This window comes from Diplodia seriata, assembly GCF_021436955.1.
Source record: "Diplodia seriata strain FDS-637 chromosome Unknown scaffold_10, whole genome shotgun sequence".
Classification (NCBI taxonomy): Eukaryota; Fungi; Ascomycota; class Dothideomycetes; order Botryosphaeriales; family Botryosphaeriaceae; genus Diplodia; species Diplodia seriata.
In genome coordinates, this window is record NW_027117317.1 from 848,266 (window position 1) to 874,743 (window position 26,478).

The 26,478-nt window shown below is 57.7% G+C and overlaps 8 protein-coding genes across 8 annotated transcripts; 4 read left to right on the forward strand and 4 right to left on the reverse strand.

The window, feature by feature from the left end:
* Positions 1-1,637: 1,637 nt before the first annotated feature.
* On the forward strand, positions 1,638-4,694 carry SLS55_009458 (uncharacterized protein; the record flags this gene model as incomplete). Its single annotated transcript, XM_066780859.1, has 3 exons — positions 1,638-1,799; positions 1,852-4,441; positions 4,507-4,694. 3 exons carry the CDS (start codon positions 1,638-1,640, stop codon positions 4,692-4,694), a joined length of 2,940 nt encoding a protein of 979 aa, XP_066628805.1.
* A 1,504-nt stretch (positions 4,695-6,198) lies between these two features.
* Positions 6,199-7,038, forward strand: SLS55_009459 (uncharacterized protein; the record flags this gene model as incomplete). Its single annotated transcript, XM_066780860.1, has 2 exons — positions 6,199-6,711; positions 6,790-7,038. The coding sequence occupies 2 exons, from the start codon at positions 6,199-6,201 to the stop codon at positions 7,036-7,038; spliced, it is 762 nt and encodes a 253-aa protein (XP_066628806.1).
* Positions 7,039-7,446: 408 nt separating this feature from the next.
* MRM2 (2' O-ribose methyltransferase) lies at positions 7,447-8,684 on the reverse strand (the record flags this gene model as incomplete). Its single annotated transcript, XM_066780861.1, has 3 exons — positions 7,447-7,551; positions 7,591-7,752; positions 7,818-8,684. 3 exons carry the CDS (start codon positions 8,682-8,684, stop codon positions 7,447-7,449), a joined length of 1,134 nt encoding a protein of 377 aa, XP_066628807.1.
* Positions 8,685-9,457: 773 nt separating this feature from the next.
* RFT1 (Oligosaccharide translocation protein rft1) lies at positions 9,458-11,220 on the reverse strand (the record flags this gene model as incomplete). Its single annotated transcript, XM_066780862.1, has 4 exons — positions 9,458-9,545; positions 9,600-9,760; positions 9,822-10,527; positions 10,577-11,220. The coding sequence occupies 4 exons, from the start codon at positions 11,218-11,220 to the stop codon at positions 9,458-9,460; spliced, it is 1,599 nt and encodes a 532-aa protein (XP_066628808.1).
* Positions 11,221-12,820: 1,600 nt separating this feature from the next.
* SLS55_009462 (uncharacterized protein) lies at positions 12,821-14,944 on the reverse strand (the record flags this gene model as incomplete). The annotated part of the gene is made up of 1 exon (XM_066780863.1): positions 12,821-14,944. The coding sequence occupies one exon, from the start codon at positions 14,942-14,944 to the stop codon at positions 12,821-12,823; it is 2,124 nt and encodes a 707-aa protein (XP_066628809.1).
* An 812-nt stretch (positions 14,945-15,756) lies between these two features.
* SLS55_009463 (uncharacterized protein) lies at positions 15,757-16,376 on the reverse strand (the record flags this gene model as incomplete). The annotated part of the gene is made up of 2 exons (XM_066780864.1): positions 15,757-16,195; positions 16,249-16,376. 2 exons carry the CDS (start codon positions 16,374-16,376, stop codon positions 15,757-15,759), a joined length of 567 nt encoding a protein of 188 aa, XP_066628810.1.
* Positions 16,377-19,370: 2,994 nt separating this feature from the next.
* On the forward strand, positions 19,371-20,520 carry CAR1 (Arginase, catabolizes arginine to ornithine and urea; the record flags this gene model as incomplete). Its single annotated transcript, XM_066780865.1, has 4 exons — positions 19,371-19,457; positions 19,524-20,107; positions 20,162-20,396; positions 20,452-20,520. 4 exons carry the CDS (start codon positions 19,371-19,373, stop codon positions 20,518-20,520), a joined length of 975 nt encoding a protein of 324 aa, XP_066628811.1.
* A 1,250-nt stretch (positions 20,521-21,770) lies between these two features.
* SLS55_009465 (uncharacterized protein) lies at positions 21,771-23,271 on the forward strand (the record flags this gene model as incomplete). Its single annotated transcript, XM_066780866.1, has 2 exons — positions 21,771-22,281; positions 22,331-23,271. 2 exons carry the CDS (start codon positions 21,771-21,773, stop codon positions 23,269-23,271), a joined length of 1,452 nt encoding a protein of 483 aa, XP_066628812.1.
* Positions 23,272-26,478: the final 3,207 nt, after the last annotated feature.

A 26,478-nucleotide genomic window follows, 5' to 3' on the forward strand; every position in this document is an offset into this window, starting at 1 on the left:
GCTCAGGCACAGGCACAGGCACCGCGCCGCGAGCGCCGGATGTTATTACGGATCTGCAGACGCCGACTCGTACGCCTGTCGAGGTGCGCGACAAAAGGACCCTGCCTCCGACCAGAGCGCGGTGAGGCCTCTAGCCACCCGCGCGGCCTCCTCTGAGCTGCCGTCTCCTCCGCCTGCTGCTGCGCCCGCGCTCTGTACTGAGACCGCGTCCGCCCTGCCTGTTCTGCATCCATCGCGATCGACACGCAGCGCCGAGCGAGACTCCTGCGCGGCTCTCGAAGCCACAAGCGCGGCCGCCTTCTCACCCCCCTGTTCATCACTCAAGGGGCCGGGCCACTCACAACACCGACAGCGCGGCGCCTCCAACCCGTAAACTGTCTGCAGAGCAGCACAACATCCGCCCCGGCCCCAGGTCGCAGTCCCCTTTTTTCCTTAGGCCGCGACAAAGCTCCGGGCAACACCAGCAGCCTGCGCACACACTTCCGCTCCGGCTCGCATGCATGAACTAGGCGCATGAGCTTCGATTATTTGGGGCTCCGTCTCTTACCGCCAATTGGCCTCGCCCAGGACGGCCTTTACCTAGGACGATGCATTCCGCTAGCAACGCCCACGCCGCCGCCGCCGCCAAATCGTCCCATCATCGCAAGGCCTCCCACTCGAACACCAGCTCCCTGTCGTCGACCTCCTCGTCCACTCTCAAGCGGGCCTCATCGCTGAAGGCCTCGTCGTCCGCCAACCCCTCGCATCCGCCCGCCGCGACGCTGCTGGACCCGCCCATTGAAGACGAATCGCCGCCCGACGTCCACAAAAAGCTCAGGAAGCGCTCGTCCACACACCGCCGCCGCTCGACCGTCGCGCATGTCGCGCAGGATCAAGTGAGCAGCCCTATCCGCGAGGGCGTCGGCAACCTGCACCGCTGGTCGCAGTCGTCTACTTCCAGCCGTGCCTCTTTAGCAAGAGAACTGCGACAGGGTAGTTTCTCACGGCGGCTGAGTTTCAGCAGCGGACCCCCCTTGGACCCCCTCCATGGCTCTGCGCTGCAGTCTCCGCAACGATCTCCTACCAGGAACCGCTCGCCGGACGTGAGCCCCCGCGGCAAGGCTCGTCCATATTCTCCGCCGCCCAAGATCCCGACACCAGACCCTGCGCCTGCCCTGCCGCTGTTGCCAGCGACCACCTTTGACCCGAGCTCACCCTTGACGGCCGCGACAAGCTTTACCCCGACCCCCGGTCTCTTTACGCCACCCGCGGCCCTGTCTTCGGGGCCTGATTACTTCAACCACAAACCGTTCGCGCCTGCAGCGTCGCCGCGGAGCAAGAAGCCGCCTCCGCCCAAGGGTTTCGCCAAGTCCGCCCTCGCCTCCCCTCCCATTTTGGAGAGTGCAAGCAACCGATCAGCCAAACCGCCGCACTCGTCTTCAGCCTCCGTGTCGTCTCGATCGCGTGCCGCATCCGTGGAGCAACAGCAACAAAGGTCGGGAAGTGCGCTTGGAAAGGAGCGGCGTGCGCCTACACGAGAGCGGACGGCAAGCAGGACAAGGGACAGAAGCGTGAGTGGCACAACCACCGCATCGGAGGACGAGGGGAAAAGAGCGCCATCACGAAACAAAGATCGTGGAGAGAAGGACAAAAAGACTATGTTGTCGCGAGCATTGCAGAAGGCCAACACTGCCGTGTTGCTTGACAATGCGCAGAACTTCGAGGGAGCGATGGAGGCGTACAGCGATGCGTGCCGGCTACTGCAGCAAGTTATGTTGCGGAGTTCTGGAGAGGATGATCGGAAGAAACTGGAAGCAATTGTAAGTGCCTCTGTCCACCATGTATCTACCCGGTTACTAATCTTGGTCACAGCGCGTGACATACACCAATCGCATACAAGAGTTGAGGATGCTCGACCCTGCATGGCAGGCGTCTTCAGGCAAGGCGTTGCCTACACGGCCCATGAGCGACCAATCGCTCGCGGACACTCAATCTTTCATAGACAACGTGGTGGATGATGACGAGGAGGATCCAGTGGTCATTGAGACTGCAACAATCACGAGAATTGTGAACGACAAATCGGTCGAAGCGGCGAGAACACAAACCTCCTTCCAGAAGCGACCCGCGCGAGAATCGGTCATCAGCTCTGCGATCCGCGATGTCGAAAGCTCAATACCGAAGTCGTCAGAACCCGAGCAGCTTCTTTCCCCCCCAATGATCAAACCAGGCGCAAGTCGGCAGCATGCGGACCGTTCCAACCTCGACTCACCTATGGAACGGAATTACCTCCCCCCTCCGTTGTCGCCTCGTCGGTCGCGGACGCCCAATGCCTCCGCCGATTTCTTCGACGAGCCGAGCATGCGCGAACCCGTGGAGCATAGATCCGCTAGTCAAGCAAGCCAAGCCAGCCAACACCACCACCGTGCAGCCAGCAACGAGTCCATCTCCTGGCTCGACACCATCGATGAGTCGGGAGGTTCTTCGTGCTCCTCTTCAGTCCACTCGTTGCAGATGGGCACACTGCAACGTAAGCAGCTACGCTACGCCAGCGGTGCCACGGAAGCCGAGTTCGACGCTGCTCTCGACGCCGCCGTCGAAGCTGCTTACGATGACAACCTGGAGCCGTACGAAGAAGAGGGCTTGATGTCGCCATATCGCAGAAACGTGGAGCTCGCGCGAGAACGTGTACGGGAGGCAGAAAGGGAAACTGCCATCGAAGCGGCGAAAAGACATGACCGCGACATGCGGATGCGAGGGGACTCGCTGCCGCACATCCATGATGGCAGCCTAGACCTTGGAGGCCAAAGCGAAGAGGCGGACGACGAGGAGCGCATACTGGACGAGATGACCAGGGACTACATGATGGATGACTTCGACTTTGGCCTCCAATCAAAGTCAGCATTGCCGCGCCAGTCGGATTCGAGCACCTTCTCTGGGAGCACCTGGCATAGCTCAATGTCCTCCGCACGCAACACGGCTGGAACCTCACTTTCGACGGTCACGGAATTAGAGACTTCTCCCACCTCCACAGTCAACTCGAAGCCCCTTCCGGAACGTCCGGCCAACACACTACCCCCCGTTTCGGAATCCGAGCCTCAGACTGCAGTCCCAGTACCGCCAACCTCATCGCATAAGTCCAGTGGTTCCGGAGGTGCTTCTAGCGTGAGGAGCAGGAGACTTTCTGGGCAGAATGCCAAACAGCTGAAGATCGAGACCTCGATATCGGCGAACCAGGGGCCTTTGACGCAACCTCCGTACACATTAAAAGTTGATGAGACACCGGCCTTGCCAAAGACGGCCAACGCAACTTTGCCAAATACGTCGCTGAAGATGCCGGGTACAGCGCCATCGCAAGCCAATCTGCAGGCCCCGTCCTTGAATTCAGCCGCTGTCAGCCCAGTGGACGGCATGCCGTCAATCTCGCCAACGCCTTCCCTGACACAGGCGGTATCGCACGAGAATATCACGAGCGATCCCACGATCCGTACCAAGACAACTGGCCCTCCTCCGCCTTTGAGAAAGAACAAGTCTTCCTTGAGTTTGCGGAACCGGCAAATGTCGGTTTCAAGTCCGGATGGATCCGATGTCTCTGTTGGCACCCCACTCAGCACCACATTTACGACATTTAGCCAGCGCAAGCCGAGCAACCCCCAGATTGCACAGACCCCCGGTATCCCGACCTTTACGCTCGATGGCATGACTTTGCCGACAGGAGGCATGCACCTCTTTGAAGCCGACATCCACTCGCCGTACAGCCCTGGATCGCCCAATCCTCTCGCCATCAACGCCCCCATCCCTCTCGAGCCTTGTCCTGAGAGCTATCTGCTCCGTCCATTCTGGCTCATGCGCTGTTTCTACCAAACTCTTGCGCATCCCCGTGGTGGATATCTCTCGACAAAACTCTTTGTTCCACGCGACATATGGAACGTCAAGGGGGTGAAGATCAAGTCGGTCGAGGAAAAGATCTCGAATATCGACCTCCTCACCGCTGCTCTGCTTAAACTTGGCAGGGTTGACACGCTTGACGCAGATGCAACTCTAGAAGAAATGCAAGCTCTTGAGCTCGTTCTGGACCAGGTCCAGTCCAACCTTGTCAAGAAGCTAGGCAGCGAAGTCGGCACTGGTGGGGTAAGCGCGATGTTCAAAGATGCCCAGACCGTCGGCGTCACTTCACCCGATGGCAGCACTGCCACGGAACTGCCTTCAAGGCTTGGCGGAACAAGCAATCGTTATCTCAACACCTGGAAGAAGCTGCGGTCAAAGAACTCTGGGGTGAACCTGGCCAATATTGCGTCGAGCAAAGATGTTTCTAAGGACTCGTTAACAATGAGCACTCTGCCAATGACAACCTTGCCAAACATCCGCTTTGCGAAGCGTGAGGTTCCCGACATCGAGTTCGTTGGACCGAATGCGAATTACATGGGGTCACTGACACGATTGTTCGACGCCGTGCAGGTTCTAGGTAGGCACACATTGAATCCTTCTGTGAACACTGATCCACTGGCTAACAGGTATCCTCTCTTGCAGATCAAATCGCCCGTCAGGTCGAGGATCCAGGACTGAAACATTCGTCTCCCACGCATGTCGGCCTTGAGTTGAGCACCCGCCACGCCGCCGAATTCTTTGGTTTCTATATCTGTCGGTTCGTCCTCAGCGACATCGCCATGATGCTGGACAAGTTCATTAAGCGCGGAAGCGAGTGGGTTCTGATATAATTGCTCCTGGGCGCTTCGGATTCCGAACCAAGTCACTTCTCCAAACCCCCAACTCACGACGGCGCGTGTGTTTTACTGCTTGTTGCAACATTTTCTCCGCATGAGCTTTGCATCAATTCCCGCACACAATGATCTTTTCTGTCTTACTACTCAATATACCACTTTCCGTGTCTCTCTCCCTCACTCCCTCTTTCTCTCCCATCTTTTCTCTGGCTCACACTCCACCTTTCCTGTCTAGCCTTCATACCCTTCTTTTGAGAGCATCTACGTCGGTTTTCCTATCTTCCATCATGGTGGACGTGTTCAGGCGCGACGGATTTTCTTTTTCTCCAGACTGGTGGGATTGCTTGGGTTAGCGGTTGTCTCTTGTGTCCGTTTGGGTAGCGCGGGCGGCGTAGGGGAAACTTATCCGGCAAAGATTGGGAGCGTGAGCGAAAGAACGGGGGAAAAGAGCAAGGATGTTGATATGCTTTTTGTTCTCAAGCCTTGTGCAAATGATATCCCTGGTTGCTTGTCTTTTCTAACTTTTGTATTTTTCTTCATGTGATATGGCTTCGTCACGGGGATACCCTCAGTTCTCTTTTGGTCCGTCTCTCCAGCTTATGGCTTTTCTTTCCCCTGCTAATATTTCGCGATCGCTTGTCGTTTCTATTTTGGATCCTTAGGAATGGGATTCGGGGTTCGTTACCATCGGAAAGCACTCCACTGTCTCTCGCAAGGCACGGAAAACTTTTTCATCTACACTCGGTGGCATCAGATCATCCGTGTCTTAGAGTGGATTGCGGGTAGCGCCTAGTGGCTGCTGCACGTCGCTCTTTCCTGGTGTCCCAAACCCAACAGTACTTTTCTTCTGCTCCCGACGCAGAGATTCCGCCCTGAGTCCTTGTGGCTACATCTCCTGTAAATAGACATTCGCTTCGTAATCATCTTATTACTATGAGTTGCGCATATGTTACGTTGGGTATTCTCTATTCACTCTCGGCTACCTGCAGATGTACGCAGAGTCCACATCCCTCGAGCAGGAACAGACGCTGAATATATGAGGTACCGGTGTCTTCATTCGCGTCATGCTCGAATTTCCATGCCTAGTTGACAGTTGACATGGCGTGCTGTCGCGGTGAAGCAATACTCTGTGGATCTCATAATGCGAGCACCCGAGACGCCATGACAGAATGGGCAAGGGGCATTCATGGCCCATAAGCAAACAAACACTGTACGTAGCTCGCAGCTACTCTCTCACCTCTCAAATTAAAGAGCTTCAGCAAACGTGGGTTAAGCGCGTTTGAGAGGCATTGAGTCCACACTTTCAACCACCGCCACCATCACTGGTGAAAGTTCTTCCATCACCTTCGGTGGGCAACAGAGAAAGCCAATCAATCTCCGTCACCCACAGCCCGTCCGCATAAATCGTTCCTATTCTCTGCCTCCTCCCTCTCTTCTGTGGGCCCAACAGCTTCCCCTGAGCATCCACCCTCCAACACTTGATCCGCCAAAGCGCACCAAGATGCCGCGGCCGGGTCCTCACGAGGGCTCACCCACCTTCTTCGTGACCTTCAACGACTACACATTCAACTCGTCGCGTACGGTACTGGACAATTTCAAGGCGCTCGCCACCAAGCGCGGCTGGGGCGTGGACTCCAAACTCTGGCGCCGCCAATGGCGCACCTGCTTCAACCGCGCCTACACCGACGACCAGAACCCGTTCGATGATGATGATGATGATGATGATGATGATGGAAACAGCGACGACAGCAACTTCAGCGACACCGACACTAGCAGCAGCGACTTTTCCAATGACTTCACGCCCAACCCCACCGTTCCGCTGCATGTTGAATTCAAGCGCATGGCGCTACACGAGGGCCTCAAATTCAGCGATGACGACTACGCTTCCCGCCGCGCCCGCTTCTTCCACCAGCAGTTCAACCACTTTTTCGGCGAAGACCGACTGGGCAACTACCAGAAGCTCTGCCGTATCGTCGGCGTCCCGGTTGGACCTACCGTTACTCAATGCAAGAAGGTAAGAACGCGGTTGTGCTCGACTCCCCTAAGAGATTTTTTTGAATATTAAGTAACATCCTCTGTGCGATGGACGTAGGAGCTCAAGGACCGCCACGTGATGATCAACCTTGTCAACCTCGTCAACCACATGCGCACCCTGCCTTCGGAGGAGACCCTCGACAGCAAGACGGGATTGAAACGTGCTGGCGAGGAGTGCAACGTGGTGCCATTGATCAAGTTCGAGAACTTTGCCAGTTTCCGTCACTACACCCGGAAGCACACTTTCCCGAGGGAGAGAGCTAAGGCAGACGGTTTCATCAACACCCTGCTCCGGGTAGTTTCGTAGGAGATCCCATCGCGCGGCGCTGCGTGATCCACGCTCGAGTGTTAGGGTGTGAGATTGCTACTTCAGTGCTATTTTACAGCTGACCTCTTCGAAGTTGGTTCAAGCAGGAGATGCCTATGTGGAAGTTGGTCTTCACGATTAAGGCGCTGTGAAGTGGACGACTGAAACTATCTTGCGATGTTAGATAGGGCAATAAAATCAGTGAGACCAATACGTGCAGCATTTCCTATTGTGAGCATGGGGAGTCGACGCAGTTGGCCGATCAAATTTTTTTTTTTTTTTGCGTTACCCATCTCCGTCAACCGTCCCACGATCCGATTCGAGATTCGAGTGTCAATGTGAGCTCTTCCCAAGGAAGGCAACCCTGAAGCAGGGTGGGTATCATTTTCTTGGTCTACTAATGCGCCTTCAAGCATCTCTGAAGACCTCCTCCTTCGGGGGGTCCGGTTTCCGCCTTATACCAATGAAGAAAAATTCCTTGGACTCCTGGAAATCGAACATGTCAACACGGTTCTAGTAAATGCTCACGCAAACCAAACAGGGACATCTTACACTTCGCGAAGAATCCGGCTTCTCACGGAAGACCTTCTCAAACAGGCGGCGCAGCTTCTTTTCAAGGGCTTTGTCCTCAGAGCCTTGGTAAAACTTGCAGACAAAATTGCCACCGGTGCGCAGCGTATCGAAAGCGAAGCTCAGGGCGGCATGGCAAAGATCCTAGCAAACGAATCAGCTTGCGTGCGCCGAAAGGGAAACTCGAGAGGCAGAGCAGCCAGCCTTACCATGCTACCCGCGTGGTCCCTGAAAGCCGTTCCGCTTGTGTTCATCATCCTAAGATAGGGCTCAGTAATGCTCCTCTTGTGGAAACCGGACGTCTGATCCCAGGGCGCGGACATATCACTCAGCACAACGTCAACCACGCGGCCCATAGCCTCATCCTGCGCGCGCCTGCCAATCGTCTTTCTGACGACCCCCTTCCCCATTTCGGCCGCGTTCTCCGTCTCACCAGGAGACGAAACGTTCTCCTCTTCGTTCGTCCTCGCAAGCAGCGGCGCCCTCCTCTCCCGATCGATGTATCCCCTCTCCTGCTCCTCCAACTCTGCCTCCGTATACCCCTTCGCCTCCCCAGCCTCCGCCTCTCCCACGCCTCCATCTTCCTCTCCTTCCCCTTCGGCTCCGTCCTCGCCCGCCCAAATTACCTGCCTCCTCACCGGCCTCCCCCTCTCCGGATCCTGCACGTACGCCCTGACTTCTTCCTGCACAGCCTCGCTCAGGAAGTTGCCCTGGATGGTCGAGACGCCGCGGGGCGGCTGGGCGGGGATGACGTCGATGCCGATGACGCGGCCGCCGGGCTGGGTGCGGTCGATGGCAACCTGCGACCACGAACCGGGCGCGTAGCCCAGGTCGACAACCGTGTTGCCCGGGCGGAAGAGGCGGTAGCGCTGGTTCATCTGTAGGGGGTAGCCAAGCGGATTATTGGCGACAATCCAAAAAAACAACAAAAGCGTGGTCTTTTTCTGTTTACCTCGAGCAACTTGAACGCTGCGCGGCTCTTCAGCCCGCGGATTTTGGCTTCCCGGGCGAAGTAGTCGCGGCCCTGACGGCTCTTCCAGACCGTGGACGAAGATGAAGATGCGAATCGCACGCATTGATGCGTTATAGAACCAGCGGCGGCCGAGACATCATGGCGGGACAATGCGGTGGCAAGAGCAATTGTGCGGCGAGTAGCACCCGGCCGGCAGCCGCAGCATCGCGGGAGATGGTGTGGCGTGGCGACGAGGGCGGAAGGGCGGCCGAGCAAGGCACAATCGGCCAGCTGGCGCATGAGGCGGAGAGACAGCATGCGTGCTTGGACTCTGCAATGGCGGTGTTGGCGTAGATTGGCAAATGGCGCGGAGAAAGAGAAAAAGTTGAAGCTTTGGCGTTTGGTGCGACGGGCGGGTGTGGCTGCGAGCTCGGAGCGCTGGCGCATCGGTCGCACCGCCACAGCCAGCGAGATCAGGTCTGGCCCATTGGAACAGGCGTATCTGCATAAAGGGGATTGTGCGTACAAGGTGGAACTGATACACGAGCACGAGCATTGTATAGGGCCCACAGCGTTGGGGCTCGCCAATCACATCACTCTAATTCAAACGGCCGCCTCAGCCTCAGGTTCCGATGCGGAGGGGTGGCGGGGAGCATCACGATATCACCCCCATTCCTCGCCGAAAGTCGGCTCGCCAGACAACGCAGCGATGTCGGCCTTCCCCTTGGGTTGTGCCAGCGCACAGCGAGTTCGGATCGTTGCGACGTTTGAAGTTGGATGCGTTGCCTTTCGCGCTCCGCCACAGCTGGACCGCTCGTGTGCTTCCCGCCGCGTCCAGTTGCGAATCCGGGGGACATGTCCCCGCCGCCTCCTCAGACCCCGCCACCACGTGACGCTTCATTTATCCTTCTTCTCCTGTGCTGCTTCCGCCTTTGGGCGTAGCATGTGGTAGCACTCGATCAAATACTCGCGTTCAAAAACCAGGCTGTGGAAGACATCAGGTCAGCCACCATCTCAAAACACCAACAGCAGCACTTACACGTTGAGCCCGAGAAGCCCAGAAATAGCGCCACACCTGACTAACTCTCCGAGCAAGCCATGTTCAGACAGGTATCCCTCCGATAGCCTCAGCGCGACCGGTGCCGCCAACGCACCCGCCACACTGAGACCCTTCGGCAGCGCGGCCAGGTAGTCGAATTGCTAAGAGTCCCCATGTCAGCATCTACACCCCATATTCTGAACGAAAGAACGAAACACCCACCTCGTCATTCTCCCCAAACCACCGCCCAATGAACGTCCCTGCCCACACAATCCTCAGCCCCATATTGACGCAATTCGCCCACACCAGGCCCTGCGCGCCCATCTCAAGCACCCCCAGGAACAGGTATGCCGCGGTGGCAAATCCCGCGAAGAAGGCGCCCATCCACACGCTCTGCCGGTGCAGGTCGCGCTCCGTGGCAACGCTGGCGACGAAGGCCTCGGCAACGCCGTTAAGCGCCAGCAGCGGCACGTAATAGCAGTAGCACGCCAGCGTGTCCGTCGCTGCCGCGTTGTCCGCCCAGCGCGCGCCTGCCACCACCCGCAGCAGCAGTGGCGCCAGCGTCGGCCCCAGCGCGCACGCCGCCAGCGAGATGAGGCCGTACAGGTGCACAATCGTCTGCAGGATGACGCGCGCCTGCCGTACGTTGGCTTTCGCGGGCTTCTTGCCGCCGTCTGAAGATGCGCACAGCCGCGAGAAGAGATTGCGGCTACTCTCCTCGATGGGCTGGAAGAGCATGCGGGCGATGAGGCCGCCGTAGTTGGAGGCGAGGGCGTAGGCGCCCTGGTCGGCGAGCGTGGTGAGCGATGCGATGAGGATGGCGTCGCCCTGCGTGAGCACGTACTTGATGCTTGACTGGAGGAAAAGCGAGAGACCGAGCTTGCTGAGCGAGCGCGGGAACCAGCCGAGGATGTATATCTCGGAGTCGCTGGAGAGGCGTCAGCTTCCTCTTCGCACGTGTCGAGGCGTGGGTATACTTCTTGAGTGGTTGCGGCCGAAGAGTGAAGTTCTCCTTCTTTGCAACCGGAATGACGCGCCACAAGTAGACGAGAAGCAGGGCAGCAGAGTAGGCAGACTGGCCGACAGCGAAGGACGCCACTCCTGCATCGCAGCCCTGCTTGCTGGCCCAGACGGCGAAGCCGCAGGTAGCAAAGCAACGGGCGAGCGTGGCCATGCTTTCAGCCGAGGCTCGGATTTTGTAGAGCATCAACTGCTGGGTTGCGGTGAAGGCGGGTTCGGCGCACAGTTCGAAAATGGTTGAGTAGGCGTAGACCCACAGCGACTGCCTGAAGTACGGCACGTCGGGCACGTCGGCGCGAAGCCACAGCCAGGCAAGGGCATGGGAAAGGACGAATGCGAGGGCAATGGCGACGTAAGAAAGATTGATGACAGCCTGGATGCTGCTCGCGTGGCGCTGGAGGGCGACGCGCAGGCTTTCGCGGGAGAAGTAGAGAACGGAAATGGTGTAGAGCTCGAGCTGGGCCGAGACGCCAAGCAGCTCCGGGGAGAGAAAACGAAGCAAGATTTGGTTGACTGCGAAAGTGAGTGCGCGCGAGCCGACCTGGAGGAGGATGAGGAAGGTGGCCCCCTTTGCGGAGGCGGAGAGCGCGGAGCCCGACATTGGGACGGACAATCAGCACTGCAGCTCTCTACACAGGCCCATTGAGCTTTGGGATTATATGGTCCCGATGGTCAGATGGAACGGAATGGAGATGGAGTTGGTTAGGTGGCTGAGCGTCGCCTCGTCAAGCAGGCACGCAGGCACGCAGGTACCGAAATTGTGGCCCGTGCGACACGGCAGCTACTTAAGTAGGTGGCTAGGTATGTTCCACCCCATGAGCGACCGGGGCGATTCGGTCGGCCAACAACGCGTAATTGGTCGGCCAATACCATGCGATCAGCTACCATGCCCCCTGGATGCTGAAATACGTGTTGTTGGCCGACCGCGGCGGCTTAGTCCGCTCTCCCGTAGATAAGCAAAGTGGACAATTAAAATCAAATATGTTGACGAATCGTCGGCGGTGGTGGCTTCGGGCTGTCGGTGTTGAGGATCGGGTTGACGAGTGGGAAGATTGACCGGTGGACTGTTCTTCTCCCTCTCCGGGCAGACCTGGTACTTACACTCTCGGTCGGGTAGGATTACAAAAAAGCAAAAACTTGGGCCCTCTTACGGTCGACGAAGCAGCGGCGGTGGGAGTTGGATCCAAGAAACCTCGGCCATGTGGCTCGGGGTTTTTTGCTCTTTCGAGGGGTGAAAGGGAATGCTCGCTGCCTAGCTTATATATCTAAGCTAAACTTACAACTACTAACTCTAGTAATAGGGCCTTTCTTACATCGTCGGTCCCAGATGACGCGTCACGCGGGCCGGCACGCTCCATGTATGCGCGTGTGTTGAATTGAGAATGAAAACAGATGGATTATTACTCCTCTTGGAGGAATGGCATGAGGAGCCCCTGCTCCTGTATGATTAAGCTATCCACTGATACAACTGCTCATATTGCAACAGTTTCCAAAGACATTCCTTACGATTCGATATTTACGTCCGGACCTTGTAATCAACTGCTTATCCCATGTACGATTTTTTTCCCCGGAGGCAGATGCGGGTGGGCAATCCTTTTTGCCACCCGCCGTAAGGTGTCTTTCGTCCGTTATGTTCTTACATCCTTTCCGATTTGACATTACGTGTTGTCGACTGGGGCTTATCACTTTATACTCTATCCTTTTATCCCCTCTCTAACGTGTCACCTGTGCAGACGTCAAACATACGGTTCACTAATATCTTGAACCCATTGTGCTAGGTCTGCTCCTGTTTGGATTATAAATATAGGGCTTCGTCAGAAATCGGTGCGTGACTTTTTTCTTCTCAACAGATCAGTGAAGAAAAAGGGACATGCCAGCCCATAAACGCATAAATGCAGATTGCCATACGACTCCGAGCTCCCGAATGACGGGTGCTAATAGAAAGATAAGGGGTAATGCAAGGGGCAGGTAGAGACTTTTATGAAATAGCCCCTCCTAATTAGAAGGATAAGCCGCGATGGCTGAAAATGGTATCAAAGAGGAAAAACAGAAAGAAGCAAGATGTAACAGCATGCCATGAGGGTAATCGAGACAATAAAAAACAAAGACACTTACTTCCACGAACTCTAGTAAGTATGAACCAAGAAAGAGGATGATGAAGCATAATCAGCAGGAAAGATACTCGGAAACTCATAGTTCGTTCACTCATCAAAAACAGGCTCCAACCGCACACCGCCAAAGCTCCACCCGCCCACGACGACGCCCTCCTCGAACTTCTTCGTCACCAGTAGGCCGAGGGCGCCGTCCAAGCCGACCTCGACCTCGACGTCACCAGCGATCTCGACCCAGCCGCGGCCATTACGGTCCGCGTAGCGTGAGCGGCCGACACGCACGCGCACGGCGTCAGGGTGCAGCAGCACGGGCACGACGTCGGGCGTGATCTTGACATCGACGAAGCGGCTGCCGAAGGTCTTGGTGTCGAAGGGCTTGCCGACCGAGAACACGAGCTCTGTTGGTGGGCGGATGTTGTCATCCACCTGTTGATCACTACCGCTGGCAGAACCCTCTCCGGCTTTTGTAGTACCGGCACCGGTGATGAGATTTTTCGCGGGGTCGAAGAAGCACACGATGAATTTGACGCGATACTTCCCCGGCGGGATCCCAGTGCGTAGTGCGCGCAGGCACACGTTCTCCGCGCGGCGGCACGTCAGCACCGCGCTCTCCTCGCGGCGGCCGTCACCGTCCAGGTCGACCGCCACGGGCAAGATCTTCTGAGAGCGCCCGCTACGCGGATCGACAGCAAGGCCGGCCTTGCCGGAGGGGCTGGTGTCGCGGTTCTCGGTGAGGCGCTGATGGTCGCTGAGGGTGGGCCTAACGCCGAGCGGGAAGCCCGTCTTGAAGTCGAGCTCCTCGGATACGAATTCGCCGTCGACAAGCCCCCTGCCTGCTATGCCACAGCGGAAGGCCAGCGCGCCTATCTCGAACTTCGGTGGCAGTGCCGATAGTTTGACCATTAGTTCGCTGAGCTTGCGCGCTCGCAGAACTTGGTGCGGGTCGCGCATGTACTGTTCCGTCAGCGCCGCCATCTCGTCCTCCTTCATCCACTGCTCGAGCGACACGTCGGCCAGCCCGCTCTCGACGTCGAAGCGGCTGTAGCGCGTCGGTGAGCCGTAGTACATGCGCTGCATCTCGTTGTCGACGCGTGCTGTGCCCGTCGCCATCGAGGCCAGTGCCGACGCGAGCGCGATGTCGGTGCCCAGGCCGAACGGGAGCCAACTGGCAATCTTCTTGACCGAGGGGATGGTCTGGAGTCCGGTGCCGACGGACACTATAACGCCGATGGACCGACCCTCCCAGATAGACTTGGCGGCGTAGTCAACCTCGGCGCAGGGGTTGTTGAAGCCCACGCCACCGTCGAGATAGGACATGCGCGGGGTGCCAAACGTCATCTCCTCGAAGAAGGTCGGCGCGGCGGATGTGGCACGCAGCGCTTCCCAGATTTTTGTTTGTCGGTCGTTTGGGTCGTACGTGGAGATGATGCGCGGCAGGCCAAGTGCGTTCTTGAGGGTGGTGACGACAAAGGTGCGGCATCCTTTCCGGTTCGCCCTGCGGTGAACCGAGCCTTTGGGATGCACACGGAAAGTGTTTCTTCTTGTCAGACCGTCCTTTGATCGGATGGAAAGGGTGTCCAGGTCCTTGGACATTTTGCTGCTGTAGCTCTGCCACAGTGTTGCGTGCGACTCCTCGATCTCTTGCGGAATGCTGAAGCTCTCCTCGGGCGATTCTGTGAAGCGTGGCGGTGTCGGCTGGTCGGCCCATATGCTCTCACCTTGGAGGTCGAATGGCTCAATGATCTCCTCGAACAACGAGTCATCCCACATGGGCTCGTCTTCCCTGTAGCCCAGCTCCACGAGTGCCGACTTGATTGCGGCCTCGAGCACGGCACCGGAGAAGCGGGTAGGGCCGGTGGGCAGCTTGATGCCGAGAAGCTTGATGGAGCGGTCCTTCTTGAAGATCTCTTCGGCGAGTTTTCTGTAGATGTGAATGCATTGCTTGACGTCGAGCCGCAGTCTCCCGAGAAGGACGGCGATGATGCCGCCGGTCGAGGTGCCGCCGATGAGGTCGAAGTAGTCGCAGGGCTTGAGCGGCTTGGTGTGCTTTGGGTCGCGCTTCCCCAGGCGTTTTTCCTGGTGTGCAATGTTCTCCATCAGGTCATCCAGGACCATCAAGCTCGAGAGGCCCCGCACCCCACCCCCGTCGAGGGAGAGAAGGCGGAGTGGAGCGTGCGGGTTCTGCTGCAACCCTTCCATAGGTGGTGAGCGCATGTTTGCTGTTTGGTGGTGAGGACTGAACAGGCAATGCAGGGGAGATTTTATATACGCAGCCGTGGATGGTCCAGAGGCCGCCTGTGACGCAACCCGGAGGCGAGGGTTTTCGGCGGTCGAGAGGGGCGCGGGGGGTGAGTCAAGTGTTTCCTGCTGAAGACTGGGAATGTCTGCTTCTGCTCAGCGTGGACTGGGCCTCGTGCGACGCGGTTGGCCAGCAAGCGAGGCGATGCGGCTGAAGGCTTCTAATTTGGTCAGCCCGCCCGGCAGCCGGCACATGGGGGGCGCTTACTGTTCTTCCACTGCAGCCAATGGCAAGAGTGTCAGCTGCAACCGTCCGTCTTGTGGTGCTCGTCGCGCTGGTCATGGGGACGCCATGCCGACCGTCTGTGGCGCCTTCCCCGCCGCCCTGCGCCTTCTCCGGCCTGAAGCGTCGGACTGGTTGGTGTGCGCATCGCAGCTGCCACGATTGGTTGGGCACGATAAGCAGTAGTCCTCTTTGGGTGGCTTCTAAAACAGCACGTCTATTGCGCCTGGCCGTCACATTTGCCTCTGAAACAGCGACACGCAAAGAATGAGATAGAACGAACGGTATGAGTGTGACAGATAGTATACCTCCCTTTCTGCATGAACAAGTGCTGAGATCGAGGCCCCCCGTCCTGTCAAGCCTCAATATTCGAGTCTGAGCAGGTACACGAACGGTGTCTCCCTCGTCAGGTGCATGTGGACAGACGCTTGAATGTACTGAGTCGTCCACAGGGCTGGTACAACCGACGTAGGGCCTCGACCGTGGCTGCTCGACTTCTGGCGTTCTACATGGCAAGAGATGCACCGGGTCGCGGCAACCGATAGACGTGCGTATCCCTCAGGCCCATCGTCGGGTTCCGGAAATTTTTCTCTTTCGTTTCCCACAGGACAAAGCCGCATTTCACGAGCACTCTGCGGCTTCCTTCGTGGTCGGGGTCGATTTCGGCAGTGGCATAGTCGTAGACGCCGTCGTACTTTTTCCAGAACAAGGGCAGGAATGCCGTGACCGCCTCAGTGGCCAAGCCCTTTCCCCAGAAATCGGGGTGCACCAGGTAGCCGATCTCAGGCGCGCGGGCAGCACCCAGCACGCCGATGACCCTGGGGGTCGTGTGTTCCTGGGCGGTGGGTAGGAGCTCGATGGAGAAGTTGTAGCAGTTTGGTCGGCCCAGGCAGCCGCGGACCCAGTCCTCAGTCTGCGAGACATCAGTAGCCGGGCCCGTTGGACTGTGGCGCCAAGTCAGCTCTGCGCCGGACTAAGCAGGCACGCAACCGCGTACGTGTACTTCATGACCTCGGGGTGTTCGCGGAGCAGGTGCATGGCGGCGACATCATCGAGGCGCAGGCGCCGCAGCAGAATACGAGTGGTGCTGGCGCGCTCGCCCTGCGGCTCTGCCGGTGCGGACATTGCGCGTTGGCGTGGAAGAGGAACAGCGGGTGGTTTTAGTCAGATGGGAAGGAGGCGTGGAGTCATCACGGGGCGGAGCTCTGGCTGTTGGCTGTACCTAACCTTGGCATGGCTCTCTTTGAAGGCTGGGGGCCTAAGCCGAGAACGTCTACATCGCATTGCGAGGGATGGTTTGTTCGAGATCTCGAGATCGAGGGACTCGGCGACGACGATCCCTGCACCGGCCACCTCTTCCCTTCGTCTACACACTCACCAACTGTGCGACCCTGGGCCTGCATGCGGAACGCCTTCCCGAACTTGGATGCACTGCTTCGCAGGCGTCGGGCTCTGCGGCTCTGCTCCCCTGCATCGGCACACCCCCCGCCTCCCGTCGTCGCCCAGTCATCTCTGTCACACGTGGCCGCTTCCAACGTTGCACATGATGTCGCCCAATCTCTCCGAACTGTCAACGGTTTCCGCCCAAGGCTGCAACGAAGGGACAAGGCTGGCGTTGGAGCATCATGTGCACTGCGGCCTCTTTTAGTCGGGCCCGGAATTATGTCACCGACTCTGCACGAGGGTGGTCAGAAAAGCCTCGTTCCGCCGCTCTGACTCTCGGCCTTGCGGCGCCTCAACGTCAGCCTGCTATTGCTATCTCTTCCTCCTACTCGTTCGCCAGACTTGAGCTTGTCTCCCCGCGCATCGTTTTAGTGGAAAATTAAACCGAACACAGGTAAACTTCCAGTGAATTGCAGGCAAACAAGTTAGCAATCAGCATCCAGGTCTATAAAAGACCAGTAGAAAGCATGAATACAATCTCTATGCGATCATTTCAACTGTTTTGAGGATCCCCGACCGCTCGCTCGACAAGATAAGCTCCTCGCTCTCGTTGTCCGCCCCACCTCTGACGGTGTTCTGGAGCCCGCTATGACGTCTTTTGGACACATCAAAGTCCACGAGTTCTTGTGGCTTGAATCTTCGATCTGAACCGGCCGAAGCGATGGGATACAGGTCGTGATGATTGCGATATTATATTCCACCTGAGACCAGAGGGGTATCTGGATTGCATGTCAGTCGGATCGTTCCTCCCATTCCCGTGCGAACAATCCACATAGGGTTTGAGTTCGCATACTTACGTCCAGATCTTGTATTCAACTGACTACATAAATAGTTTAATGCGGCATCTGTGTAACGCATATGCAGGTGGGCAACTCCTTTTGTCACCCGCCGTGACCTGAAGACAGCGTTTCATAAATTTTGAATCATATCCCGTCAAATAACCCACGCCACTATCTCGGCCAGCCGAATAAAAGCTGTCTTAATTTGTCTCTGTGGCGGCCCAAACTGCTGTCCTTCGTGGCATTTGATGTTTTTGACGAGACGAGCACCGCTGGCCGAGGCGATTGCCACCCCCAGCATTTCTCGGCTGGTTGTGGGAGGCCAAGCTGACAGAAACGCTGTGGGTGATGTGTAAGTTTTCATTTGCAGGTACGTTTTGAGCGTTCAGTTTGGCGACAAATGGTAGGGGAGCGGGACAGTGACGCACACCGGTGATCTGGACTTCGGACAGTAGGTTGTAGATCGTCAGCGCAGCCATGTTGAGGGTTTTGTAGTAGACGGTCGAGCTCGATAGCGTCCAGACCTATCCTGCTGTTGCTGAAGAGTCCCGCTTGAGCGGCGAGAGTAGTAGTGGTGTTGAGCAGCCGACCTGCTCGGATGACGAATCGGCTTCTACCAATGTGCGCGTCGATTACGCTCAATGTCAGTTACTTCTGGGCGTCTTTCCACATGCACCTCTGTCTAAAGTTCTACTTCTCAGTAATCGCCACAGGTCATCTTGTGCTTCGCCATATGCATGTCGAGTCCATCACGTTCTGTGGTCGTCTACGCTGTTCCGATCCATCCTGCTCTTCTCTTGGCATGTCATATACCATCATCAAATGCCTTCCCTTGCCACTGCACGGTGTGCACACGTCCGATTGCTCCATTTCAAAGCTCCAAGCACTTCCAGCGACACTACAATGAGAGCCATGTGGCCCTGGGATTGCCACGGAGTACGTACTTGCGTCGACTGGCTCTCGTGTTTGTCGAATTATTCCGCACATAGTCACAAGACGGAAGGATTTCGGAGGAGCAAAAATAACACAACTCGCGCAAAAAAATCGTGGGGGTGACCGGCTACGTCAGCACAGTCAGGGCGGGGCACACAGCCCTGTGTCAGGCGGCTAATGCGATACGGCAGGAAGAAGCAGATCATCGGGTAAGGAACGTGGGCACGACGAGCAGGTGGACGGTCCGCAGAGCTTGACCGGATGGGACTTTGCAGACGGATTATCGTGGGAGTAGGGGATGGCAGTCCCGATAGCAGCGCCATGTGACGGCGATCAAGCTACCGGACCGGTCTGCAACATGTGTGTGCGGCTCCGGGGAGTTGTCCGACATGCATGTTCGACGGGAGCTGAGAATCCAATCGCCGCGTCAAGCCGCAGGGGGCAGGATTCGACGCTGTCTGGTTATGGGGACGGCTGAGGGCAAGGCGAGGGGAGCAAGGAGCTGGGTGCGTGGGGATAAGATAGCGCCGAGCACGGAGTGGCAGGCCGCGCACCCGCTATTTTGTCCCTGCCGGTTGCGACCAGGGGCGTGTCGTAGTTAGCGGCCGCGACTTTAGTCTCCTTGGAGCTTGGACGACAGGGGCTCCACCTCCAGGAGAACGTGCGCACCGCCCAGGCCTCGCTATCCAGACTACTTCCGCTAAGCACATTTGCAACCGACCTCGCCGGCTGCAGCTGTACTTAGGGGAAACTCAACACCAGGAATTTTCGCCAGCTTCGCGCTGTTACGTAAGGCCTGAAGAGATGCAGCCCGACCGGCAAAGGGGCATAAATAGCTTCCGCCCGTCGCACGCCAATTTCCTCGCTCCAAATCTGCTCGCGGCATTCCAGTGTAGACCCCGTCCAAAGATCCTCATTCACTTTGTCTGCCCTTTCTCTGCTTCCACGCGCTCCGTATTCCACAATGACCCACGCGCCCACTCTGCAGCCCAAGTTCCTGCCCACCCGTGACGACCTGGGCGTCGTTGCGGTTGGTTTCTCTGGCGGCCAGGTACGTCGAGTCGACCGCCCCTAACAAGGCTTGTTGCACACGGCTAACGCGGTCGCGTGTGCGCAGAGGAAAGCAGGTGTCGATGCCGCGCCCATGGCGCTGGTCGAAGCTGGCCTGCTCGACCAGCTGAAGGAAGACCTTGAGTTCAACATCAGCTACGACGGTCAGGTTCACACCTACGCCGACGTGCTGCCCAAGGAAGATCCAGACCACCGCGGCATGAAGTGCCCGCGCACCGTCAGCGCCGTCACGCGCAAGCTGAGCGCGCAGGTCTACGAGCACGCCCGCAAGGGCCGCTGCGTTTTGACCTTGGGCGGCGACCATTCCATCGCCATCGGCTCCATCTCCGGCACTGCGAAGGCAATTCGTGAGCGCCTGGGCCGCGAGATTGCCGTCATCTGGGTTGACGCCCACGCCGACATCAACACCCCCGAGTCGTCGGATAGCGGCAACATCCACGGCATGCCCGTCGCCTTCCTGACGGGTCTGGCCAAGGAGGACAAGGAGGACATGTTCGGCTGGATCAAGGAGGACCAGATGATCAGCGTGAAGAAGCTTGTCTACATCGGCCTGCGTGACGTCGACAAGGGCGAGAAGAAGATCCTACGGGACAACGGCATCAAGGCCTTCTCCATGCACGACATTGACAGGTAAGCAGTCTGACGGCCGCTACAAAAGGCTGGGAGCTTACGCACACCGCTTAGGCACGGCATTGGCAAGGTCATGGACATGGCTCTTGGCTGGATTGGCAGTGACACCCCCATCCACCTGTCCTTTGACGTCGACAGCCTTGACCCTCAGTTCGCCCCCAGCACGGGCACCCCTGTGCGGGGCGGTCTTACCCTGCGCGAGGGTGATTACATTGCTGAATGTGTTGCCGAGACGGGCAGCCTTATTGCTCTTGACCTGGTCGAGGTCAATCCTAGCCTCGAGGCCCAGGTACGTCAGATACGAATCACATGCGTTCTAGTAAGCAAGCTAACGGGATCTTCAGGGAGCGTCCGAGACGGTTCGTGCAGGGTGCTCGATCGTGCGCTGTGCGCTGGGTGACACGCTGCTGTAAGCACCGACAGCCCTTTTTTTGTGACCTCCAATTCCTTTTGCCCTCGGAAGTGGTCGGGTGTTGTGGTTCCTGGGAGACAGGAGCCTTGTGTAGACGGTTATACCCGGTTGTTGAGTCATTTTCAAAGCGGGATCTTCATCTTCATTATCTTCATCATGGATAGACAAAGTAATGCCTACAGGACATTCTAAAATGCACCTTATCGCGCCGACGTCCATTGGCTCGGCTCCCGTCCCTCAACACAGCGCATTCAACGTTTCGTTCATTGTTCTTTCCGCTGCCCGGACGTTCTGTACAGCATAGCCCACGGCGCCATACCCCTTGGGGAACCGATGTCGGGTTCGAGGTTTGTTGGATTAGTCGAGGAGGCCGATTTTTTCATGTGGCCAGGCTGAGATTACTGCGTTGCCGGTGGAGATGGGCATGCGGGCCCTCTTGCGTGCAATGCTTGCTCCGAACTTCGCCGGGTGGACGGCGAGACCGAGTATTAAGGGCGGACGGCCAGCCGGATGTGGCTGGCAGGAACACCCTAGAGGTTGCTTCTCTTCTATTCCGTCAACACCCGGTCTTGTGGCCTCGCAACGCTTGTGTGTTTCTGTTCCCGCGGCTCTTCAACCCCTCCGTGTTCCGGCCGGCGTCTAGAATCCTTGCCCGCGATAAGGCTGGGTTGCGACTGACTCGCGTACCGATCCCTCCTAACGCCCGCCCTACGTCATCTTTACTTCGCACCGAAGTAAGACGGAGCTCACAGCAGCTGGTGGATAGGGTCCGCTGCTCCGACTGCTCCTCCTATTAAAGCCCCCGGCATCTCCAGGCTCTTGGGTGCTCCTTCGTGCTTGCAATTGGGATTGTGGCATTCCTGTCGCAATGTCAACGGCACTGCTGCAGCGCCGAGGACGCTTGGGCAGGCTGCCCGCCGCCCATCTGCTTAACTCCGTGGCCCGTCCGACATCCGCAGCCCCGAGTATACTTTCAAACGCGCTGCAGCGGAGAGGCCTGTCAGTGAATCAGCTTGATTCCGAGCGAGACAGTACGTGCCGACTCAATCCTTGTTTGGATCGGTGCATGGAGCTGACCCAAGTGCAACAGACAGAGAACGTGTGCTTATCCTTGGTTCCGGTATGCTGGCTTTCCTTCGCTTCTGAGACCCTTGTTTTCTTCCCTTGTGCAGCTCTATCCGGGTCTCTGGTTTCTCCGTACAACGGCCGTATGCTGTCGTCACCCTGCAAGCGTTGGCCAGCTGCAGATTCATGGAGCGGGAGCTCACAGTATGCACAGGATGGGCCGGATACAACCTCGCACGACAGCTGGATTCGAAGAAGTACCAGCCGGTAGTCGTGTCGCCTCGCTCCTATTTCGTCTTCACGCCTCTTCTTGCATCCACATCTACTGGCACGCTCGAGTTCCGCACCGCGCTCGAACCGGTCCGGAGCAAGCGCACAGATGTCGCCTATTTCCAGGGATGGGCTGATGCGGTCGACTTCAAGAACAAGACCGTGTCTATTGAGGAGGCCGTCGAGGATCCGCAGCAGGGCCTTGCGCTCACGGGAGACCGCCACGAAGGTGAATCGCCTGCAGAGCGTAGGGCAGAGAAGGTCGAGGAGTCGAAGAAGGGACAGCTTTTCAACATCAAGTATGATAAGCTCGTTGTTTCAGTGGGCTGCTACAGCCAGACATTCGGCACTCCTGGAGTCAGGGAAAACGCGCTGTTCCTGAAGGATGTTGGTGATGCGAGAAAGATCCGGAATCGCCTGCTTGCTTGTGAGTAGGTGGCCTTGATAGCGTCGAAACAGTTTGCTGAAGGTTCTAGGTTTCGAAACGGCCGCATTACCCACCACGTCCGAAGAAATGCGCAAGTACCTTCTCAACTTTGCCATCGTCGGAGGTGGTCCTACTGGCATCGAATTTTCCGCCGAACTGCACGACATCATCCGAGAGGATCTTTCCAAGCTCTACCCCGATCTCATGAAGTACTACAAGATTACTGTCTACGACGTCGCGCCTAGAGTTCTGTCCATGTTCGACGAGAAACTGGGCAAGTACGCGATGAAGACATTCAAGCGAGAGGGAATTGACATCAAGACCTCTCACCACGTACAAGAGCTGCGCCGGGGAGTACCGACCTCCCAGTCACAGTCATCCGGAGTGAAGGAGCCGAGGACTTGCTGGACGCTGAAGTTGAAGGAGGAAGGCGAAGTAGGCGTTGGCATGGTAGTATGGAGTACAGGACTGATGATGAATCCCTTCGTCGAGAACGCTCTAGGACGGGTGCAGCCATTGCCGGAACGGGAAATCCGGCTCCAAGGGAAGGATGACCATCCATCGAACGATGCGTGGCTTGTGAAGAAGCATCCCAAGACTGGAGCCGTCATCACGAATGACCAGTTGCGAGTCGTTCTTGAACCGCAGGGCCAGGGTGAGGACGGCAAGTCTCGGGCAATCCTGGAAGACGTGTACGCTCTGGGTGATTGCGGAACCATCGAGAACACGGCGTACCCAGCAACTGCACAGGTCGCAAATCAGAAGGCCGTATGGCTCGCCAAGAGACTCAACCATGGCGATATCGAGAGCCAGAGCTTTACGTGGAAGAACATGGGCGTCATGGCTTATATTGGCAACTGGAGAGCCGTGATGCAGACTGGCGGTGGCGGAAACATCTCTGGCCGCGCTGCTTGGCTGATCTGGCGTGGGGCCTACCTCACCAAGGCCGTCAGCTGGCGTAACAAGGTCCTCATCCCTGTGTACTGGTAAGTGAACTGCGTTCCCGGAATGTTTTAGGCCTCACGCTGACGTCTCTGGAGGTTTATCAACTGGGTGTTTGGTAGGGATGTGTCTCGGTTTTAGCAATTACAGTCGGGTCCTCGGTGAGAAAGGGTAACCCGGCGTGTACGATATTGAAGCTTTAGCTTGCCGTGCTTCGATGGGAAAGTCGAACAGGCGTTGCAGAGCGTTTTGGTCAGGCGTGTCTTTGGTACGCGGATTCTCCACAGCTGTGTAATAGTATAGAGCAACCAACAGAATGCTTTTCCGAGTTTCTGCAGCAGCGCCCGCATGGAATTAGCCAAGGATACTGGCCGGCGCCTATCACAGCTGGCCGCAGAGCCAACCGCGCATGCTGCGACACGATAATGGAGTGTGAGGGTATCTTCCTCAATCCGGCAGCATGATGGGGCATCTCGCGTGGTGGTGGGCAGGCTAGAGGGCGCCTCTGGCTGTCGTGGCGGCTCTCGTTCCCGCGGTCGACGAAAGCGTAGAGAGGCGGACGGTCGCTCGCCAGGCGCGAGTAGTGTTGGACCTCAGGGCTGAAGGGCTGAAGGGCAGCAGGCGTCAGCTCGCCATGCCCGGCCCCTCGTTCCTTCCATTCGCGGCGTGCCAACACACCTGCCTCCAACGTTCATCCCTGACATTGGCTGCTCTCTTGTGACACAAACTGCAGTCGCCTGGCCGGAAGCCATCCAGCTCCAGGCCCACGCTCGCTCCTTCGAAATGCTCGGAATATGCACGCCATTGACATCCCAAGCAGCGCGTCGGATGTGCTGCACGTTTTCTCTTACGGCTAGCTGCAGCAGACGTGCCACAGCCGAGACGTCACTGTCAGGATTCCATTGAGCAGCCGCCGCCCAAGACAAACAATCGCATCGCGAGGAGCTGGCTGTCGACACGTCCTATCGAGTAGGCTGCCCCTCGCCGCCATGGTACGCTCGCTCATCAGATGATTGCGCGCTCTGCTCCCAGAAGCCCATACCCACGTGGATCCTGCTAACGGGTTTCGTGCGCTGCTGCGCAGGCCGACGACGCGGTTGGACCTGGTCCAGCGCCGCTGGTGGAGCGCAGTAATTTCGAGCCAGAGATTGTTGTTGGTGGTGCGTGGTCGAGCAGGGCCTCAGCAGCGACAAGAGCCTCTCAGCAGCCGCCGCCGGACGAGAGGCCGGCCTCTTTCGGCCGCGGTCATCAGCGCAGCGCTGCAAAGCCGCCGGGAGTTGCGAATGACGATCGGCAGGCAGAGGACGTTGAGGAGGCACGAGCGACGCGAGTCAGGAGGGCCAGCGCACGCAAGACCGCATCTGGCACGCGCACCTCATCTTCAGCCCGGCAGACGCTGCTCACCTCGTCTCATGCAATAGCAGATCTGGAGCCAGCGCCACCGGTGCCCCGCACAACTCCATCCTCGTCGTCTGTCCGCAGCCGCGGGCGCCTGGGCTTCTTTGCCGGCTCATCCACGCCGCCGGCGCATGTAAACGGCGGACGCTACTTCAAGACCACCGCTGCCCAACATCGGGGCCGCGCCGGCCCTCAAGTCTCTCACCGGTCAGGGTCCGGCGTTGACCTCGGTGCAGGCTCGCAATCGCGTCGATCCCTGAGACATAAACACAGCTCCTTGCTTCGCAGTGCGGATGCCCTCTCGCAGCTCTCTACCCCTTCGCTGCGCTCCGTCTTCTCCAGCTTGACACACTCGTCCAGCGGGAGCAACTCCACCATCACGCAGAAGTCATACGACAGGTCTCAGGGTATTAGGAAGCGCAAGCATCCATCGAAACACCACAGCGATCACCGCCACAGAGGTGGCTCTTCCAAGCGCTCGGAGAGCCAAGGCTCCGCAAAGTTAGGCCAAGGTTCTCATCAGCGGAGACGTCGATCGAGTCAGCCGCCTGCTGCTTCCCTCAAGCCCGCGGAGCCGGGCCCGTCGATATTACCTGACACCGAGACCTCTCTTGGAGGAGATTGCTGCCCCGCTACCGCCTCCCAGAAGCCATTCGCCGGTGATCGTGATCGCGTGAATTCGGACTCCGGCATTTCCGTGCGGGACAGTAGCCCCGAGGGCACGGGGAAAGGAGATTGTATGAACGGCATATCGGTCGGGATGCCGTGGGACCCGCTCGACGATGACTACGATGAAGGGTATAGGCAGAGGCAATTAGAAATCGACACAATCTACCAGGAGTTGCAAGCACAAGACCCCCAGGCAAGGGAGGGTGGAAGTGACGACCGCGTACTGAAGAAGCTGGAGGCGCAGAAGGAGCAACGGCGACGACACATATTGCGGAGCCCAACGCACCACCAGGCGCGGGACGAACCGCGTTATTCCCACAATGACGACGCCGACTCGCCTCGTGGTCCAACGGTTTTCCCCTATTATTACTACCACAACAACTCACAGCCACAGCCACAGCCCGGGCCGTATTGGGGCCATTCGGATCCACCTCCTCCGCCCGTACCTCACGTGCCCGTCCACGATCCGGGCTATCATGCAGCACAGCCATACGGGAACTTCCAGCCGCCATCCCCACACAGTCGTGGCAGTGGACAGCTGCAAACTGACCTACCTGACCTCGCCGAGACGACGACTACAGGGTACGAAAAGCTTGCTTTCGCGCTTTCTGGGACGAGCATACGGCACGACCATGAAGAAAGCGGAGCGGATATGCGCCACGTCCCAAAACCCTTGTACCGCCGATTTGAGTATCTGAACCATCGAGTACTTCTCCACTGGCAGGGCGAACTGTCCGAGCTCGAAGAAGAGCTCCGGGTATTAGACGAGTGTATTGCCCAGCATCAGATCCATGCTGGAGACGAGGTAGGCAAAGCTCTGCCTGCCTCGCGCCGTTACAGTAGTCAATATGGAGCCGATCTGCATCAGCGACGTACGATGGTTTTGGGGAACATTTACTGCAAGATGGGCCAGTATTGTAGGGCGCCCCTATAGATGGATGGCTGCATACGCCTCGGCACTGCTAACTTTAGCAACAGACAACACAATGGCCTCATTTGAAAAGATGTCGAGCGTCTCCGAGCCCGCTAGAGCAGATGATGTTTCGGCGTATGAGTCGTGGATCCGCGAGCACGCGCCAATCGACGACGACGAGACGCGTTTCCTCGCGCGTCAAGCCGACCTAATGAGCCTCCATCGACGTCACAAGCGGCAAGAGCGGCCGCATGAACTGAGGCTCTCAGGCGACC